At 38.7% G+C, this 20798-nt stretch overlaps 2 protein-coding genes across 5 annotated transcripts in view; one reads left to right on the top strand and one right to left on the bottom strand.

Moving 5' to 3' along the window:
* Nucleotides 1–269: 269 nt before the first annotated feature.
* On the bottom strand, nucleotides 270–12477 carry LOC125230239 (ras-related protein M-Ras-like). 4 transcript variants are annotated; one of them, XM_048135341.1, is made up of 6 exons: nucleotides 12361–12477; nucleotides 11718–11806; nucleotides 8817–8970; nucleotides 7843–7996; nucleotides 2360–2522; nucleotides 270–1657 (listed from the first exon to the last, which is right to left on the bottom strand). In XM_048135341.1, exons 2-6 carry the CDS (start codon nucleotides 11754–11756, stop codon nucleotides 1574–1576), a joined length of 594 nt encoding a protein of 197 aa, XP_047991298.1. In that variant the 5' UTR covers nucleotides 11757–11806; nucleotides 12361–12477; the 3' UTR covers nucleotides 270–1573. The 4 variants fall into 4 exon arrangements, with proteins under 4 accessions (XP_047991298.1, XP_047991297.1, XP_047991296.1 ...); XM_048135340.1 differs by having other exon boundaries at nucleotides 12356–12471; XM_048135339.1 differs by lacking the exon at nucleotides 12361–12477 and adding an exon at nucleotides 11925–12059.
* Nucleotides 12478–19483: 7006 nt separating this feature from the next.
* LOC125230233 (rab9 effector protein with kelch motifs-like) overlaps nucleotides 19484–20798 on the top strand; it is a 59284-nt gene continuing 57969 nt past the window's right edge. Inside the window, exon 1 of the mRNA XM_048135327.1 lies at nucleotides 19484–19558. The gene's annotated coding sequence lies outside the window, so the exon portion shown is untranslated. The remainder of the gene's footprint in view (nucleotides 19559–20798) is intronic.

Genomic DNA, 20798 nt, shown 5'->3' on the forward strand with positions numbered 1-20798 from the left:
TGTTCTTCCACAAAAGGTACTATCTTGTCCACACGGGCAGATGTTTACAGTAAGCTGCCCCCCCCTTCTTGCAAATAAATTTCTAAGAAGTTTGTCAGTGGTTTCGACTATTTAGGTTTAGGTATCTATTTACCCCCTTATTCACGTGTGTATGTATGTATAAACTCTGTATTGTACAAAACACAAAACACAAATATGACACAGGATAGACAGTACAAAGGCGAACTTATCCCTTTAAGGGATTTCTTCCAGCTAACCTTTGAGTAGACAAATATAGCACTTAGTACAACAGTTCCTTGTTCCTTTCCGACGTATTGGTGTGATAGAAAAGGACAAACGAACTTTATCGGCTTGATAACTTTAGAGTACGTTTATGAATAAGGGGATTAATCTTTATTGTACAAAAAGCGAACTTAGTGCCAAAAAGCATTTTCTACCAGTAACCAAATAGGGTTATCAAGTAATTATTTTACTGTTGTATCGCACTCAAGGGAACGTCATTAACGTCAAGTTATACCAATCAATGCTACGTAGCAATGCCGAACATTGCCGGAATCGTCCGATCGGGACAGTGTCGGAAATTGTCAATCAATATTCTTGACCTGTCTCTGCATTGAATAAATAAATGCTAGGCATTTGTGACTATCAACCAACAATAACTACAGTTTTTACGTCTCTGCGACTCTCTTATATAAATATACATCCATATATAAAACAAACTCTTTATTTGTGCTTTTCCATAGCAAAAGGGTCCATGATCATGAGGACCTTTTAGTTTGGAAAACATTTGTGCAGTTTCAGCTTAGAAACTTCAAAATAACGGGGTTTCTTTGTTCATTTAAATAATCGACCTTACGACTAAGCAAACCATATCTAGTTTCAAATGCAGTTTTGGTTTAAAAAGCACAGCTCTGATTTTTATAACTGTTAGAAATGAAAAAGGTGGGATTTAGGCCACTTTGGCGCATCTTAATCAATGAAAGCGCCTAAATAAGCGCCATTTTCTCTGGGACGAATTCAGGTACCTGTTTTTTTGGTCTGTAACTTTTTTTATTACAGAAATTTTCAAATTAGAGAAATTTTCTCAGACTATTGGAAACTTAGACTTTATGTAAGAAAAGAAAATTTCCTTTTCCAAAACGGAAATTTACATTCTTATGAAAATTTCGGAAACTTCCCACAGCTCCTAGAAATTGAACATCATACATTCAACACGGCTCGATATAGCCATGAATAGTTTGAATATTCATGAAGTTAGTCACATATGGATTACTTCTCAAAGCTTGATAGTAGCCGCGAATAATGATCGTGAAGTTAGCCAAATGTAACTCGCATCCCGCAGCCTCCAATGAGACTGGCCTGGCTTATATTCGTGAAGTTAGACACGTATAGATCTCATAATACTGGCTACTCACAGCTTGGAAGTGCGTCACAGCGTGAAAAGCTTGAGACTGGCCGCGATTGTTACCTTCGTGAAGTTAGCCACGCATGGATCTTTACTGCTACCGCTGTCAGTTGCGACAGCTTGAAAGTAGCAACGAATGGTGATCGTGAAGTTAGCCACTTGTGGATCTCAGAGCAGCGTACATTTTCCAAATTTCCGGCGACGACGATCTTTCTCTTCCTGCTGTGGATGCTTGCGGATTATTCGGACAAGCTGAGGACAAAAATTGTATTTTTTACTTATGAATTATTTGTTACAAACATATACTCGTAATTTTACTGAATTTTAATCATTTTGAATCCAAATTCTAAATTTAAAAAAATAGAGTTAGATTATGTAGAAAATGCTTCGTTCGGCCTGGCTACATCTAACGTAAGTTTTAGTAAACTTTATTTGTTGACAAAAGCGCGGCTAACTACTAGTTCTGTTATCTCTACGCATGAATCACACAGCGACATCTAGCGAACGTTCCAGTGAACTGTACATCATGGAAGGCCCGCTCCCGATGTTCAGGGGCGGTTCTTTATTTAGCACTCGTCTCGATGTAGGGCACGTTGAGCGAGCGAGAGAGGTCTATCGAACGTTCTAGCAAACTGTACACCGTTAGCGCGATGTAGAAAACGGCCCGCTCGATGTTCAGCGAACGTTCTTTAAATTGGTCTCGATATAGGGCACGCAGCGCGCGCGCGAGGTCTCGGTCGACACACCGTTAGCGCGATGTAGAAAACACTCAGCGACATCTAGCGGATGTTTGTGTAAACTGTACCTCGTGGAAGGCCCGCTCGATGTTCAGCGGCGGTTCTTTAGTGCTGGTCTCGATATAGGGCACGTTGAGCGAGCGCGCGAGGTCTCGGCCAGCCTCCTCGCTGTAGGCAACACTCAGCGACATCTAGCGGATGTTTGTGTAAACTATACCTCATGGAAAGCCCGCTCGATGTTCAGCGGCGGTTCTTTAGCGCTGGTCTCGATGTAGGGCACGTTGAGCGAGCGCGCGAGGTCTCGGCCTGCATCCTCGCTGACGGCGCGCACGTGGACCAAGTCCACCTTGTTGGCGGCGAGCAGCATTGGATATGTGTCCCTGGAATTGATAATTGTACATAAATACTTTTTACTCGACACCGGCTATGGGCAACACCGCCTTCAAAGGAAAATAAGTGTGGGTTTATATCAGGCTCTCCATCAATTTTTCAGTAGGTTAGTCATAACATAAAGTTTACACAGATAACGTCATTTAGAGACCGTTGCTAAAATAGGGATCTCTAGTGGTTAGGACGTTGGTAGCGTAAACTGAAGGTGAGTTCAATTCTCGTCTGCCCCCGGTGAAACAGGACACTAGTAAATCATATCTATTTCAGTTATAAATTTAGGTATACACATATATAGTACAGTGACTACTTATTTTTATTTTTTTTTATTTTATTTATTTGGGTCATCAACAGCAATACAAAAAATAAATTTAAGACACAAGGAACCATTAACATAGCCAATAACAGATGTCCACAAGTACTATACAAAAAACATGCAAAAGCTAATTGTCGCAGTTTTTAGCATTCAGTAAAAATGACCGAATACGTGTTTTTAAGGTTGATTTAGTGCAATCAAACAGGTCTATACTATTAAACTGTTTATTATAAAGTTTTAAAATACGATTGATGGGAGAATTTTGAGCGTAGTTGGTGTGAACTCTGGGTAGACTAAACAGGGAACGCACAGAATTACGAGTTCTAATTGACGGCACTGAAAACTTGATCTCCGAGAGCAAATGGGAACTGTCAATGCGCCCTGAGATTATGTCATACAGTAAAGAGATGTCTAATAAGATTCTTCTATTCTGTAGGCTCAATAAGCGGTGACGAATACACCTAGACTCATAATCGGTATCCCATTGTTTGGTACGAAAGCCGAGGTATCGCAAAAAGGAGCGTTGAATTTTCTCTATTTTATCTCTGTGTATTACGTATTGGGGAGACCAAACGCTACTAGCATATTCAAGGACGCTTCGAACATATGCATAGAATACAACTTTGATGCTGCCAACATCTTCAAATTCACCACAAACACGAAATACAAAACCCAAATTCTTATAAGCGCGGTTCACAATATCGTCTATATGTTGAACATACGTTAGTTTTGAATCAAGGGTCACACCAAGGTCCTTTACCGAGCTTACTCGTTCTATAGCTTCACCTCCAATACTATATTGATATTTGATTGGACTAGGGCTGCGAGTAAAGGAGATCTGGACACATTTTGATATGTTAACAGTTATTCGGTTGTTGTTGTAATACAGAAATAAACGGTCCAGATCCCTCTGTAGCTGTTGACAATGGCTTAAACTGCTAACTTCAGTAAAAATTTTTTTGTCATCAGCATACATTAGGAACCCCGATGATTGAAATACTGAGTAAATATCAAATAGATAAGCGTTGTAGAGCAAAGGACCGAGATGCGAACCCTGAGGAACACCAGAGGGGACATTCACAAAGTTTGACCGGCATCCACCGAGGACAACCGCTTGCCTCCTGTTCGAAACGTATGACGTGACCCATCTAAAGACATCACCGCGGAGACCCAGCCAGTGGAGCTTGCGTAGCAGGATGACGTGATCCACTCTATCAAAAGCTTTTTCAAAATCTGTATAGATCACGTCAACCTGCTTTCTCTTGTCCATATTTTTTACTACGAAATTTGTAAAATCTACCAAATTAGATATTGTTGACCGATTTTTGAGGAACCCATGTTGCTGTGGAGGAATACCTTTGTTAATTACATCGTAAACATTATTTTCTCGAAAGATTTAGCGAACTGGTTTAAAATAGATATAGGGCGATAATTTGTTATTTTGGATTTAGGTCCTTTTTTGTGAATAGGGACAATTAAAGCCTCTTTCCATTTTTCAGGAAATAAACCCTCTGACAAAGACTTTTTAAATAAAATAGTTAAAGGATAACTAAGGCTTGATGCACACTGTTTTATAAAGAACGGGGGGATCCCATCGCTTCCAGCTCCACCGTTAGGATTTAATTTAGATAATAAATTTTCTATTTGTACAGGTGAAATATTTATAGTCGAGACAGTCTGATGACTATTACAAAAAGGTGGCGCAAAATGCGTTTCAGGGTAAACTGAAAGAGGCAAGCTAAAAACGGAGTAAAAGAAATTATTAAAGCCATCACAAATCTGAGTATTATCACTTAAAGTCTGGCCTTGGTATTCAAAGGATTTAGGGTATGCAGAACCGCCTCGGCGAGCTTTTACAAAAGACCAGAGCTGCTTCGGATTGCTTTTTATCCCTTCTTGGACTGTGTGCAGATAGTGTTTCCAACACAATTCTTGTAGCCGTTTTTGCCGTTTACGTAATAGTGAAAAAATATCGTAATCCGAAGGATTGTTATATTTTTTCCATTTCAAATGCATGTTATTCTTTTCCTTAATAACCTTAATTAGGCAAGTGCTGTACCAAATAGGATACTTACGTTTATTAAAGCGGGTATCTAATGGAATATACTTAGCAATTATCTCATTAAGCACATTATAAAACTTCGTCAGTCCTTGCTCCACTGAAACCGAGGAAAGATACGAGTGCCAATCAATGTTATTGAGGCTGTTATTAATAAGTGTGTAATTACCCTTACGAAATTTAAATTTTGGTACAGGAGTATCTTTCAAAGAGCCGCAAAAAATGTCACTTATAGTTATTTCAAGAGGGGGATGGTATTTATCAGCAGTAACTAAAGGACGATCGGAAATTAAAACTTCAGCCGAGAAATTAGCGAAAACTAAATCTAAAGTATAACTACTACAATTTTGTGTGAAATTTTGTTGTTCTAAGTTTGCAAACAGAAGGCTCTCGATCAATAAGGACGCCGCATTTTGAACTTCTACAGCTCCTCGTCTTTCAAATACTGGCAGAGCATCGCTACTCCATTTAATGTGTGGCAAGTTAAAGTCACCTACTACAAGTAGATCCGCGTTGGGGGATTCAGAGATAACCTTTTCATACAAATCGTTTAAGTTAGTAATATTGCTTGCCAGTGAATGGCCCGGAGGCGCGTAAGTTGAACACAGGTGAAGATCGCGGCAAGAATGTAAAGTGGAGTCGTTAGTATGCGATCGCAACGAATTAGCTGGAATTGTGACCCATAAACATTCCATGCCAGCGCGCAACCACTCGGGGCGAGCGCGAGCACCCAAAGATCGAAGCACCAAGATCATAACCCCTCCACCATCGGCTTTACCGCTCAACACTCTGTCCCTGTCCAATCTAAAAACATCATAGCGCTGGTCACATAGTTCCGCGTCCAAAACACCGTCACTCAACCAACTCTCGGTAATAATAATAATATCGTAATTATGAGATAACACATTTCGGTGGAATTGAAGCGTTTTGGTACGTAGCCCACGTGTATTCTGATAGAATACTTTTAAGTTATTTGGAGGTGACGACGACGTCTCGGCATGCATGGCAAATACCGATAAAACGTGTACGATTTATATTTAATTTTTTTGCTAAATAGCGATATTAGTGATAAAGTGAAGAGGAGTGCTCTCGTGACGTTATAAAAATGCGACTGCACATTGACATATGTATATGTAGTGTACAAAATTATGTAGAAGTGTGTAATATACGTGTGTAGTAGTGTGAGTGTTATGTTTGCCGTTGCCTCAGATAAGCCGCAACTATTACTTGAAAAAAGCCAAGTTAATTTCAGAAGTGAGAGTAAAATATTAACAAGCGTCGTTAACAATAGGTAAGCTAAACAATTTTGCGCAAATCCGTGGCTGAGCGGATGTGAAAAAATGGAGCCTGGTCAGCCTTCCGTACGTATATATTACAATTTTTTACCCAGACGTATTTATAACCCTTAGAAAAACAGAGGTCTTTACAGTCTTTAAATAATTTCTTATTGGCAGGAGTCAAATGATCGTGAACGAAGATCTTCTGCGATTCTCCATTAAAGCCTATGTCAGCCGTATTGACACCGCGCGATCTTCGTAAACCAGATAAAATATTATCTTTGAGCGCGCGCTGCCTCAACTTGACAATAATATTTTTCGGTCGGCCTTGTAGAGGGCGCGCGGGCTGAACTCTGTGCGCAAACTCAATATCACTCGGCTCGAGAGCAACGCCTGCATGCTTAGCTATATTAATGGCGACATTACTAGGAGACTCATTTTTCAGTTCGGGAACTCCCGAGATCTCCAAGTTGCTCATACGTAACCACTGTTGATGCGAACTAAAATCATTCTCGAGCTGGGCGACGCGCTCCTCGGCGGCACTGAGTTTATCTTCTAAATCTTGGATTTTATTTGTTTTTTCCTCCAATAAAATTATCCTCTCATCTAGCTCATTTTTTACGGCAGCCAACTGAGCTGCTATCTCTGTTTTAATTGTTTCCCTAAGCTGCGCTTCCAAGTTCCGATGCGTCGTTGTTATAAGCTCCGTCAGTCGTAATTCCAGGTCAGTGAGGGAACTGCAGGGGGCATGCGTCGACTCAACTGAGCTTGCCCGCGATAAAGAGGCAGCGATGCGCAGGAGGGGGCTGGCAGCGGCATCGCTGAGGTCAATACCAGAGCCAGTCGCCATCCCTTTCGATATGTTAGCACCCGACGTAGGTGTTGTCACAGTTTTTGAGCCCTTTTCCCCCGTTATGCATGCTGAACAGTTCTTCACTTTTTTGTTATTTTTAGACAGCCTTTTAAAGTCATCTTGTGATATTTTTAAACAAAAATAATGATAGTTGCGAGTGCACGAAGCGCAGACCATTATATCGCCGGCCGAAATATATTTGCCACAATCGTCGCACTTAGCCGTCATAGCGATAAGCGATAAGCAATAATGTACTTGCAGTTACGTAGCCTCCAGTGAGACAGGGCGCACGATGAGATCCGAAGGTGCCCGGGCGTACGTCAGCGGAGCGCAGCGAACAGCAGCGTGCGTCGATGCGGGAGGGACAGGGATGAATTATTTCGACCGTCTCTTTCCCCCCAGGCAGGCGGGTTAAAGGGGGCACCTTGCTTTTTCTATAGTCATTAAAAACCATACATCAAAATAAATTCTCTGAACGGATTCACAAAGGCTACGCTATATGTTTTGTGCTACGGCAATGTATAAAATGTTGTGTAAATTTCCATACTATCGTATTAGGATGCCCTGTTATTGATAGTTTATGTGTATGTAATACTAAATAAAAAAAAAAATAAAAAAAATTGTTTAGTTCCTTAGTTGAAGTTCTAAGTGTCCTAACGGTGATGTTACATTTTGGTGCCGTGACCAGGATTTCATATTCATATTCATATTCATTTATTTCGTTGTAAAGGTCATGTACATTAAATCAAGATGTTATAATATTATAAGCACTCTTTAATCTTTAAACTCTTCGTACTGAAAACAATACCTGTCCTTAACGCGCAGTATCTGAGTGTGGAACCGACGTAAATTGCGGAAAGACTGCGGGTCCGTGACCGAGTAGACGAGAAGGAAACCGTCGCCCTTCCGCATGTACTGCTCGCGCATCGCGCTGAACTCCTCTTGGCCCGCTGTGTCCAGAACTGAAAAATAACGAGAAGGTAATGATAAACTGTGGACACAGTTATAAGGCGGGCAAAGATAGCCGAGTTATTGATAAGATAAGATAAAGATAAGATAAAATATCGTTTATTCAAGTAGGATTTTACAACCTCCTTCGAATTGACTTTAGAAGATGAGTATTAAAGTCTAAGAAAAAGTCGAGTTACAGAATTTGACGGCGTTATAGACCACGCACGACATAGCGTAGATTAATTGTCAAACATAAACATTAACCAGAAACAAAAAGCATAAAGTATGGAGTCGTACAGCGTAGCCTCTTATTAAAACTAGCTAAAAGATTCGAAACACTTGATTCTAAATTTTTTTGGACTGCCTGGTAAATAATATCATAGATTAAATATAAGAAGATTATACCATCCCACACATTAAAATGCGACCGCCTAAGAACGCGCATACACTATAACACACATAGATGGCGCCACAAAAAAAAATGTCTTGTAGCTTTCGATTATACTTGTAGATGACGTTGTGTCACTTTTAACATAGATTTATGCCTAGAAAGTGACACTTAACGCCAATCTACAAACAATCAATGGCAAAAAGGCATTTTTTGTGGCGCCATTTATGTGTGGTGTAGTGTAACATTAATCTATGATAATATCGGACTGTAACCGCTCGCGTCAGTCATTTGCTGTGAACTGGCGTTCAAAGAGTCGATTTACCTTTTAGATCCAACAGTCCATAGCTACCGCATCGCGCAATAGGAATATCTATTGGTTGGCTTCATTGACACTTTTGATTTAGTCACAGTTTAATTAATAATAAACATCTAAGTCTCACCATCGAGGATGCACCACTGGCCGTCAACCTCTGTGTGCTGTATGTAAGAGTCCTCGATGGTGGGATCATAATCCGTCACAAACAGCTTCTGGAAGAACTGGATCGTGATGGCGCTCTTCCCCACACCACCATCTCCTACCACCACCAGTTTCACCTGGAAAATATAAATATATAACATTCACTTTTCTGTAAAATAAGTGTGTCTAAAATCTAAGGTTGCTTAACTTGAGGGTAAGGCCGTTTTCACATTATCCGATCCGATATCGGATGCCGGAAGGATTTTAATAGAAAAAATCCAAGATGGCGACCGTAATGTATGGGATATCGGTCCGACATCCGATATCGGATCGGATAATGTGAAAACGCACTAACCAAGGTACGTAGCCGAATGGCACAAACGCTCACGAAACGAAACGCTCGTAGATATCTATCTCTATCGCTCTTGCGCATTGGCGCGACAGAGCAGACTACCTTTCGCAGCGTTTCGTTTCCGTTTTGCGTCGCAGAAATGCCATTCGGCTACGGCACCAGAGCTTTGTACTCAGCGGGAGGGTCTCAAGGTCACATTCTAGGCTCAACCCAGGGCCCAGGGGATCTCGGTGGATGCATCATCAGTTAAGATACTTGCATTTTTTCCATATTTTTCTATCTAATAAATTGTGAAATAAGGAAGTTAATGTAATTTTCCACTTCGGTCACTTATTTTATAAATTAATGAAGGATTATACAGTATGTAAACTAACGAAAACCATTTACTGTAACCCGTAAATGTCCAGGTGATACTGAGAAACTTTTACTATGGGATCAACCCCGAAATCACGAAAATATCTTCTGACAGTTTCATAGGTAGTTTTATTTTATAGTAAGTATTTCCTATGGGAGAGTAAATTTTTATTTCACGTTTTGGGTGTTGGTCCCATAGTAAAAGTTTCTCTGTATTACCTGGACATTTACGGGTTACAGTAAATGGTTTTCGTTAGTTTACATACTGTATAATGTCTAAGTATTATGGAAATTGAATGAATAAGAAAAGACATTAGATTTAGAAGAGAACAGTGATTTTAATATTTTAAATTAAACAAACATTTACATTTCATATGTTGCATTTTCAAGATTCATATTTTGGAAGGAGCTTTATGTGGCATTAGAAGGGTAGTATATGTTACTAAAAACTAAAGGATTTAAAGGGTATGCATTTAGTTAATTAACTACTATATTTTGTAACAAAATGCCTTGAGAAAGTTAAGACTTCACAAGCTAGACATTTATTTTATATTTCTACATTAGTGAGGCCCATTTCCTGAAGAAAAATAATGACAAATAAAAATAACATAGGATTATAATAATTATAATTATCATTACAAAGATGAAAACTCTTCAAAGGCCCTTTTTGCACGTGTGGTAACACTCAAAAGGTACTTGTTGTAGTTATCAAGTAGGTACCTTTTCAGTAGTATAATTAATATTTAAACTTACTTTCGATTTAGATTGGCTTTGTACACACACACAGAGGTATGAGGGACTGTACGTAGTCATATTACAAACATAACTGAAATATTATCACTCTTCAGGAAAGACCCTCAACCTCAAACCCCATTTAGATGGTTCAAGAACCTGCCTGCAAGTTTCTTTACATTATTCAGTTGATCAAAATGAAACCATTGTCCTTAGTACTATCAACCCAACTGATTCATGACCCACTTGGCAGATAATTCATTTGAATCTTTGAAACCTGTAAGGTTTATCGCTTAATAATGCACTTAGGTTTTTTTAAATACTAACTAAATTATGTCACTACACACATGTCACTGTGTAATAAAATAATAACAAGTTTGTCACCAAGGAAACCCTATCTGCAAGCAAATTTCGATCTACTTACATTAAGACGGTTTGGCAAAATGAGCTTATAGTGGGTCATGATTCAGTTGGTTTGTATACAATTTCTTGAACCATCTAAAGAAGTATTTATGCTAACAAACTAGTAATCCACATACACTGTCACTTCCCAGGAAAATGGACATGGCCTACGAGCTCTGAAAACAGACCACATACTGCACAACGGCCAACTGTCTGGACTGACTCATGTTGATTGTTTTATTTATATTATTGTTCTTTGTGTTGCGACTTGATTGTTGTTGCATAGTCATGATAACCAAATATAGAAACATATATGAAAGGTATTGTTATCATTGTAGTTGCTAAATGTTGGTGGTCTTATAGTTGAATCCGGTTATCAATGTTGTTTATGTGTGACAAGGAGGATTTTACATGATTGTACATTAAAAATACATTTAAGTGAACTAGTTACACTATGTAATTATCTATAAGCTTACATACTTGTGAATTGACATAATTGTCATTAATTTAAAGTCAAATCAATACACAATAACATGGAACAGTTTTTTATTTTCAATATTGTTACCTCTTTGCCTTACATAATGGATAACTGATATTATAATCAAAAATCGATCTTAAGAAATTTAAGAATTAAGAAAACATAGATAAAACTATATAATAATGTTGATTAAATTATCAAAAATATCATGTGCCACAATTTTTGAAATACACCTACAATGAAAAATTAAATTTTAGGACTACTTACTTCAAATGATAATACTGGATAAAAATGCACCTACCTACACACACTTTTAACATGTATATTTTCACTGTCATAGACAGGAAAACCCATTAATCACGAAGAGGAAATATCTTTACTTCTTAATTCTTCAGTATTTGCTACTGAAGCCAAGCTGTGTTCACGCAAAATGGTTAAATACAAACATTTGGACGAGAATTGTGAGTAAAACATTATCTATTACTGATAAGATAGCTTTATTTTCCGACGCGTACACCTATCATAATAAAATATTAAAAGCGTTTGTTTTTATTAAAACTACGTACCGTAGGCAAGTTCTCATTGGGGGGGCCCGGGCGCGTCATTGTGGAGCGCGCCTCGATCCCGGCCGACTCCTTTGCTCATGGGATATTATCTGAAACGCACCACGGTATAAACAACTATTTCCTCTCGGCAACTCGCAGTGACCCCACGCCCGTGGCCCAAGCACGGGTCCCGCGACGTATTTCCAATTTAAATTTAGAACTAATCACCTCATTGTTGATTAAAGCTTTTGATGTGCGCGCGAATGGAATTATAAATAGTGATCGTGATGGGAATAATGTAAAACAAGTCAACGCAAAAGGTAAAGCTATTTTCCCATTTTTCCTTCCCCGAGTTCCCCGTGCACTGACAGATCGATATCAAGCAAAGTTGGCAGCGTTTGACATTGACAGCTGTCAGTGTACAGGTGAGTCTGTTCGAGGCATATTTTTAAAAGTCAAATTTTGTTTTGGGTTTAATGCTTTTAAATATTTGCAGGGAATTCCCCTGTGAGTTGTGAGTTGTGATTTTCTTTCCGTACCTATTTTGAATTTATTTACGAATTTCGAAACTTTTGTGATTTAAGTATGATAATTTTCATCTCAATTATTTATTTTCCTCCAATAAAACATCGATCACGCAGATCATGTCGTTAACTTACCTTACCTGTCACTGCAGCCTCCCTCCGTCCGTGGGGATATCCTTGTAGGTAGTTAGGGAGTCCGGGACTCAGGTGTGAATTTATGAGAACTCCAATCCATCAAGGGGCTGGAACAAGGTGGTCGATGCATGTTTTATTAGCAATAAATTATTAGTGATTGACGATTTCAGGAAACCGTGCTTTTTGTTTAGTTTCTTTAGCAAATATGTTAGATAAGTGCCCCTCCTCGTTAAAAACCTTATTATTTTGCCTGTGTTTTTGTAAATTTCCCGTAACTTAGTGAGTACTAGCTTTTCCCCAGCTAGTGCATTTTAAAAATCAGTTCTTTAATTTATGTGTTTGATAGGCACGCTTTTTTTCAGGCGGCGCCTCTATCACATTTACAACTTTTCTCGGTAAATAAATACATATAAATCTATATTACCTAATTCAATAAAGCGATAGATATTTTTAAAGTCAACTTGCCTTCGTTTTCACTTTTCTCTTTAATTCAACCTCCTTCCGCCAACGATGAACTAAAACTGACCATTATCAATTGCAATCACAGTTTGGTCAGTTGATTCCAGCAAATCATACGGGCGAATGATTTCAAGAGATCAAAGGCCATGCCGATGCCGCTCTAGTGTTTTGATATTACCAGGGGCGGCTCACTCCGCGGTTCTATCGCCGCGCTACAAGTACATGCTGGCGGCCGCGAGTTCGCGGCCTAATCAGGTCTGTCTGTGGCGCGCGTTTTCACGGAACGCACGTTCGCACTTTCTATTGTTACTTTACGTCGCGAGTTTTTTTAGAAAGCTGAAATTTGGTACCAAGTTTTATATGCGATGTCCACGTGTGAATGGCTAATGGTGCTTAGATAAACAGACATCATGAGTAAAATAGGACAATCTTACACATATCTACTATTGATTAAGTCCCATGGAAAAGTTCAATAAAGCTTTTGATGTTGGTGGGACTTAAAAATGAATAAGGGTTTACAAAAATATATAAATACTGTACATATTACCTAGAAAGTACCCAAGACTGGAATGTAGTAGCATAACCTTTCATCTGAGTATTAATTCATTTTAATCCATAGCCAACCCTATCATCCGACGCTGCGCACGTGCGGCTCGTTTCTTTGTTAGAATTTTGTAGGCATTTAAAAGGCGGCATTTCGTGAACATCAAAGCAGTGGGCCTTCTGTACTTGTACTATTATATATTCTGTGATATTACATACTTATATGTATGTTATCTACACGATAGTATCAGTTCAAGTCTTTTTATTTTTATTCATGATTTATGCATTTCGTCCAGTAAATACAGCGTGTTTTAAAATAAATAAAAAGCATCCTGTCTCGACTCCCGGGGGGTTAACCAAAATCTTACCAACCTCAACGCCAAGGGAGTAAACATTTTTTTTTAAATGTTTGTTCCACGATATCTCCGTCGTTACTGGACCGATTTTGAAAAAAAAATTTTTTGATTGAATGTATATGCATACAGATTGGTCCCATTTTTCTCAGAACCCAGTTCTGATGATGGGATCCTGTTCCTGGAGAAATCGAGGGAACTCTCAAATCTGAAAGGCACACATATGGTGATTTTTATGTTTTTTAAGGAACAGCATGCATTTACGTACGGAACAGTGACATTTGGTGCAGTGGAACTGCTGATGATGGTCAGAACGGAACTCTTCAAATCTGAACGGCACGCTTATAGTGACTTTAATATTTTTATAAGAACAGCATGCATTTACTTCCAGAATAGTGACATTTGGTGCAGTGGAACTGCTGATGATGGTCAGAACCGAACTCCTCAAATCTGAACGGCACGCTTATAGGTACTGACTTTGGTATTTTTATAAGAACAGCATGCACTTACGTCCAGAACAGTGACATTTGGTGCAGTGGAACTGCTGATGAAGATCATAACGGAACTCCTTAAATATGAACGGCACACTTTAGTGACTTTGGTATTTTTATAAGAATAGCATGCATTTAAGTTCAGAACAGTGACATTTATTTAGTTATGTGTGTTAAGAATATTGAGTTTTCAAGTCAAATTTTGACAAGCTTCGATTTCTTATAATCGCGCGGATTCATGAGGGATTGAGGAAACTCCTCAAACCTTAACGGTATGCGTATATTTATTTGTGTTGCCATCAAATAATTAAAGCATTAAAAGCAGTTTTAAAAAATACCTACACATTTCTACATAATCCAATATTCGCAAGTAGCTTTCACCAGAACCCTAAAGGCGGCGGTTTTTTTTTTCTTAAAAATTATATTGTTGTTGCTCAACCTTGCGCAGACCATGCTAAGCACCTAAGCCAGTAGGTACGAGCCTGACGTTGCAAATGTTGCAATCTAACACACCAGGAACATTCATTAATAAAACAGGAACCGAAACAGGGGGGTTCAGTTTAGCAGTTTCCGGGATTGATTCACTTTGCGCCCCGCTGACCCATTTACGGAATTAACACGCACACACATACACATTAGACTTATATTGACCGGGATATAGACCGTGATTACCTTTTTGATTTTTGTCGAGCTCCCGATATTTCGACGCAGTTGCATGCATCATGATCACGGAAAACTGACGAAGGCGGGTGGATGTTAAAGTTGCATAGACAGCGCGCGATCTACCCTCCTTCGCGCGCGTCGGCTGCGTTCACTTTCAGCGTTACCACTGGTCGCATTCACACTCGATGGTCTGTCCAAAACTCCAAACACACTACACTCACAGTGTCACTACGTTTGTTCAATTCAGACTTCACCGGTTTTTTACACAAACAAATCACTGGATTCCATACATTAGATATCCCGGTCAATATAAGTCTAATGAAAATAACCGTGAATCATTCAAAACTCACACATACACATACTACTTACTACCTACATTTATTTATAGAAAAAGCTGTTATATTAAACTGATAATCCACTGATAATCAGTAGAATATTGACCAATCGAACTTGCAGATTGAATTGTGTATTGTGCAGACAGTACGATAGTACTCTTTATTATATTGTGTGCAATGTAATTTCTGCCTCTCTTTTTTTATTGTGAAACAAGTAAAGCATTTGACAAATATTATAAAATCCGACTAACCCTATCTATGTTTTTTCCATTTTTTCTGGTTTCAAGCACATCAATGAGTCCTGATACTCCTGATGGAAAGTGCCGATACAGTCTACATGATACTACTATAATAGGATGTATAAAAGATGTCTATTCACTCTTGAGTTATACAGATCTAAGTCATAATGGACTAGAAATTACGTCATTTCTATCCTCACTACTCAGTTTGTTGAAGATCGTCAAACTGTGAGATTCTTCGGAACTCACCAAACCGACAAACACTTGCCCTTTCAATAAATGATTTACAGATGTAGTGCGGAAGGATTTGCTTTCGTATTCTTACATAAATGCACGAACACGAACTAGCATGACAAATACGAACGTTTCCGGAAAAATACGAAGGAAACCTTTTTCGCACTACATCTGTACTTCTGCTTGACCATATTTGTTTTCATTCGATATCTGATCTACGTTACATATCTTTAAAAAACTCTTCACATATGCTATACACAAATTCATCGAATACCTAAGCCGCGTGCTCATCACTTCCGCTTCCGGAAGCATTCAGGCTTTAAAAATCTGAATTTTAGTTTGATAAGCATGGCTTTTGAAATACAGGAGAATATAATTAGTTTGCAACCTAGCTGTGACTCGAAATATTAGACGCAATTTTCAAATACGACCGGGACTTAATTAGCTTATTTATTAAAATGATCGTGAGTTTTCTTCAAGGTCTCAAGGTCTGGATCTTAATATTCCAATTTAATACCTCCATCCATATCTGGTATTTTTACTGCATTATGATAAAATATATTTTGATAATAGTTCATAAATAAATTATTTATTCTCACGAGCGGGTCATATCGAATCAACATAATACTTTTTGGCTTGCTTAACGCTCCTGGCCTTATTACGCAACCACCTCTTTCAGCTTCAGCCATTAGAAAGAGCAAGCAGTCATGAATGGGTATAGTTGTGGGTGTATTGTCGTATTGACCAGCCGGTGTCGTTCACCTTTGGCTATTCGGGGTTTTCCAATTCTAATGCTTGTATTAATAGATGGCGGTCAAGCGATGAACTTTACTCTTATATTATACAATTTATTGATAGAAAAAGGTTTCATTTGTATGATTCTACCTTCAACCAAATAGTAGCTAGTTAAGGAACCCACCACTTTCATCACGTCTCGTCACGTCACGACGCTATTTGTAGCTACTGTCCGCGACTTCTTCTGTGATAAATGATAATAAAAATAAATAACATGAAACGTTGTAATCTATTTATCTATATCAGCCTTTAAAGCGCCCGTCTACGGACATAGGCCTCTTCTCCGTTCCTCCACACCCGTCAGTCCATTGCCATCTTTATCCAGTTCTCACCAGCTTGTTGACAGCTGTCATCTCTCCATCTCAGGAGCGCGGCGGCTTGCTACGACCGAGGGTGTTAGCAGGTTTCCACTCTAGAGTTTGTCCAGCTACTGTGGTCCTAGCAACCAATGTGCCCAGCCCATCTTTACTCACCAACGTTTATGGTTTTTTTTTCATAATTTCTATTCAGAAAGAGAAGCTTTTCAAAGTTAACAAGTGTAATAAAAAAATTCTCAAATCGTAAAAGATCCGGCAATTGATCATGAATCTCATCACCTAAGTATGCCCCACAACACGGTTCCCTACTCGCCCGGCGGCAGGCACTAACCGGGATACTTACAGGTACACACTAAATCACGAGGGTGCCACTCTCGTGCGAATAGACTCCGCGGCGTTATAGTAGTTACAAAATTCTGTTTCTAATGTAGACACAGACATAGAAAGGCTTTATTTAATATCATATTATTACAATGTTAAAATTAAAATAATTGGATCAAACAGGTTGATATTAAAAAGGGCCGTGACTCAGCATAATTTTACTGCAACGCTGGTTTTAGTTCACTAAACCTAAACTAGTTTGAATAATATATTGTGTGTGTGTGTGTGTGTGTGTGTGTGTGTGTGTGTGTGTGTGTGTGTGTGTGTGTTTGTGTGTGTGTGTGTGTGTGTGTGTGTGTGTGTGTGTGTGTGTGTGTGTGTGTGTGTGTGTGTGTGTGTGTGTGTGTGTGTGTGTGTGTGTGTGTGTGTGTGTGTGTGTGTGTGTGTGTATGTGTATGTGTGTGTGTGTGTGTGTATGGCAAAACGCTTGGTTTAAGAAATAAGACATTTAATCTGACAAAATAAATGAATAACATAACAAACCTTAATTAAATACGTATTGTCAAGAATGTTTTATATGGGTTGCGTCGATCTCGACGTATTTTGCGGCAACTGGCAAGGTTTCTTTAGAGGGCTTAGGGCCACTTACCTTACAGGTTTCCATTCCTGAATCAAAAGGGGATATGAGTTATGACTCTCAATCTCATATAATTATGATTAGGCTCCTCGTGCTATAGTGCACACAATGTTCCTTTCCATCAGGAATACCTATATACCGTAAAGCTCGTGTTAGGTATGCTATACCTTAAAAACTTGATAAGCATTTGACAACGCCGAGGAACACTGGTCTACCGGGTAAATGCTCTGTGGATCACGGTAAGCAGACACGTGTCATGTATCGTGTAAGGCGCGACATTAATATTGGATCGCTCCGTATGGAATAAGCAAGGATTAAGTGCTCACGTGATGCTGAATGGATAATATATTGAAAATTTGGTCGAATGGTGAATTTTTGGTCGACGGTCGAGAAGATAAGCTACTTTAGTTACAAACCATTACAGTTCACGCCAATTCTAAATTCATAACGTTCATAACAAAAATAATTATTTAATTATAAATGTATGTATGTACGTGTCTAGCAATATGTATGCAGGTATTTAGACTATTTAGGATGATTATGAAATGATATTAGGAAATGATTTAAAAAATACAATAATTTATATATTTCATTGGTTTTTATAATAAAGAAAAATTAACAACAATTAATTTAATATTACGTCCAGTGAAACCGCTAGTGTTCGCATAATTCGAGTTGCAATTAGTGCGTAATGGAGGCCAGCCCGTCGCCATGGCGACGCCCCGGCTTCCCGCTTTCCCGGTTCCCGCGCTTTTCAATCGATACCGGTGCGCGTTCCGAAACCCGCCCTTTGTGCTCAGTTTAATAAGTCTGGATATCGGTACACATATTATACAACCTTCTGTTTTTATTCAGCAGAGCTGTCTGCTGGCGGAATTAAATAAAGTTCAGTTGAAAAAGAAGTGACAAGTGGAATTAAGGGATTGGGCGATAATTGAATTGAATGCTTTGCAAAATCATTTATTTCTGTGTCAACTGCCTAAAAGAACACCATTTGGACACTTACCCCCTTATTTAGGGGGCTAGATGATAATTTTAACTACCGGTATAGAATCACAATACAATTAATTTTCGTTAAATAAATTATTTACACGATGATAGGAACTTATAAGATTATAAGGTAAATCGCCTGTACAAGTTACCCAGTTTTTAAAAGAGTGCTGAAAATATTATTTAGTACATGTCTGTTAAAGTATACAACCATATTAATAGGTACATGTACAAGACAGACTTGACAAGAAAACACTAAATCAACACAGCACTAAGCTAAAGATTTTATCTTATGTACCTACAGTTTTTCACTTCAGTTATGATACTCATGATTTGACATCTGACCTCAATCGCAAATAAGCTTTCCTATTCTATTTTCAAGTTGATATCTAAAAATAATTCATTCGTCTAAATTAGACAGCAGACATATGACGTCACATCATTAATATTCAATTGGCATAGTCATTTCGCGATGTTAGACAACGGGTTCTAGAGCACATCAGTTCAACGACCGCGCCATGACCGCGAACTTTTTATTACATAACCGCTATTCTATTATCTAGACGGTGTTGTATTTTTTTTACGCATCTGCAAGGCACTGCTTGCTTTTAATATTGTGGCCAGTCTTCATAGTCGATTCGTGTATGGCTGCTCCCGATTCGCGAACCAGACGATATAAATTTCAGCAACAAAATTTACGTAACGCGTGGGGACCGTTCGGAACGCATCACGCTCAGTACGCTTCCGACCGCCGCGCAGGCCGCGTGCGTCCGCCACGTTCCCCGGTTCAACGCACTTGCTCAAAACAATAGTGCTTTTGCATACGGTGAGTTCAGTGAACGAGTGGTTTAGTTTCGGTGGTGTGTCGGCAAACAGAGGGTGGAGTGGGCGCCACGTGCCGGCTGTCGGCGAATTTAGAAAAACAGGGGTGATTCCTGTTTGCCTACTAATCGGTTCTTGTGACTTGGATATCACATTGTGGTTAAACGCTTCTGGGTAACTATGGTTTTGATGAGTACTTTAGTATTTTTACGATCATTTCGTGTCATAGCGTTGTAAAAAATTAACGACGTTTTGGAAACATAAAAGTAGACATTACACAACGTACGTTAAAGTTGAAACATTAAATTGTATTCTCGCTTATATTTCATTGAATGTTTATTTCCTTTATAGAATTTGGTTTGTGCTACAATAAGTAAGTCCATGATAAGAAGCTAAAATCAAATTATATATCATATGTATCAATAAATAACTTTTATAACCTGAATGGACAATTGTATAAAACTGGCGCCCAAACGTGGGACCAAATAAATAATTGACACCTAGTTACAACTAATATTGACATTATCGAAACCAAGCATTCACTAAATCCTATTAAGTGATTGTTTGACACGACCAATACCGGTAATCCCGGCGGGGAGTCTGTTAGTCTGATTAACACTAACGTGGATTGCGAGAATCATCTCCAGCTTGATTCATTGGTAGGGTGCCGATGCAACCACTCCATTGTTAGGGAATTGCTCGAAAACTTATTTTTGTTTTATATGCAAAATCACGTATAAAAGGCTCAATTTTGTATCTACTTTGTCCTCGTTTTAAGTTATTAAACATTTTCAGGCCAGTTTTTACACGTCTTGAAGTTTGATTGAAAATTGTTACGTCATATTAAGTTTCAATATACAGTAAGCTGCGAAATTATGAATGATTCATTTATTTACTCACTATGCCTTTGTGCAGTTCACTGTAGCTTTTGTCAGCTGCAAAAGTGCATGGCGAATTTATCAATGAAATCATTCATAATTTCTCTATGAACTTTTGCAGCTGATAGTACATCTTTCAAAACCTTCCTGTCATTGTTAGTACATATACCTAAACAAAAGAGAAGATAAATAAATAATAAATAAAATATATAAGTATTGAAGGACACCTTACACAGATTTACGGTAAAGAATATCTGGCAGCCTTTATAAACTCCAACGTTTTTAGGGTTCCGTAGTCAACTAGGAACCCTTATAGTTTCGCCATGTCTGTCTGTCCGTCCGTCCGTCCGTCCGTCCGTCCGTCCG

The sequence above is a fragment of the Leguminivora glycinivorella genome, chromosome 10 (assembly GCF_023078275.1).
Source record: "Leguminivora glycinivorella isolate SPB_JAAS2020 chromosome 10, LegGlyc_1.1, whole genome shotgun sequence".
Classification (NCBI taxonomy): domain Eukaryota; kingdom Metazoa; phylum Arthropoda; class Insecta; order Lepidoptera; family Tortricidae; genus Leguminivora; species Leguminivora glycinivorella.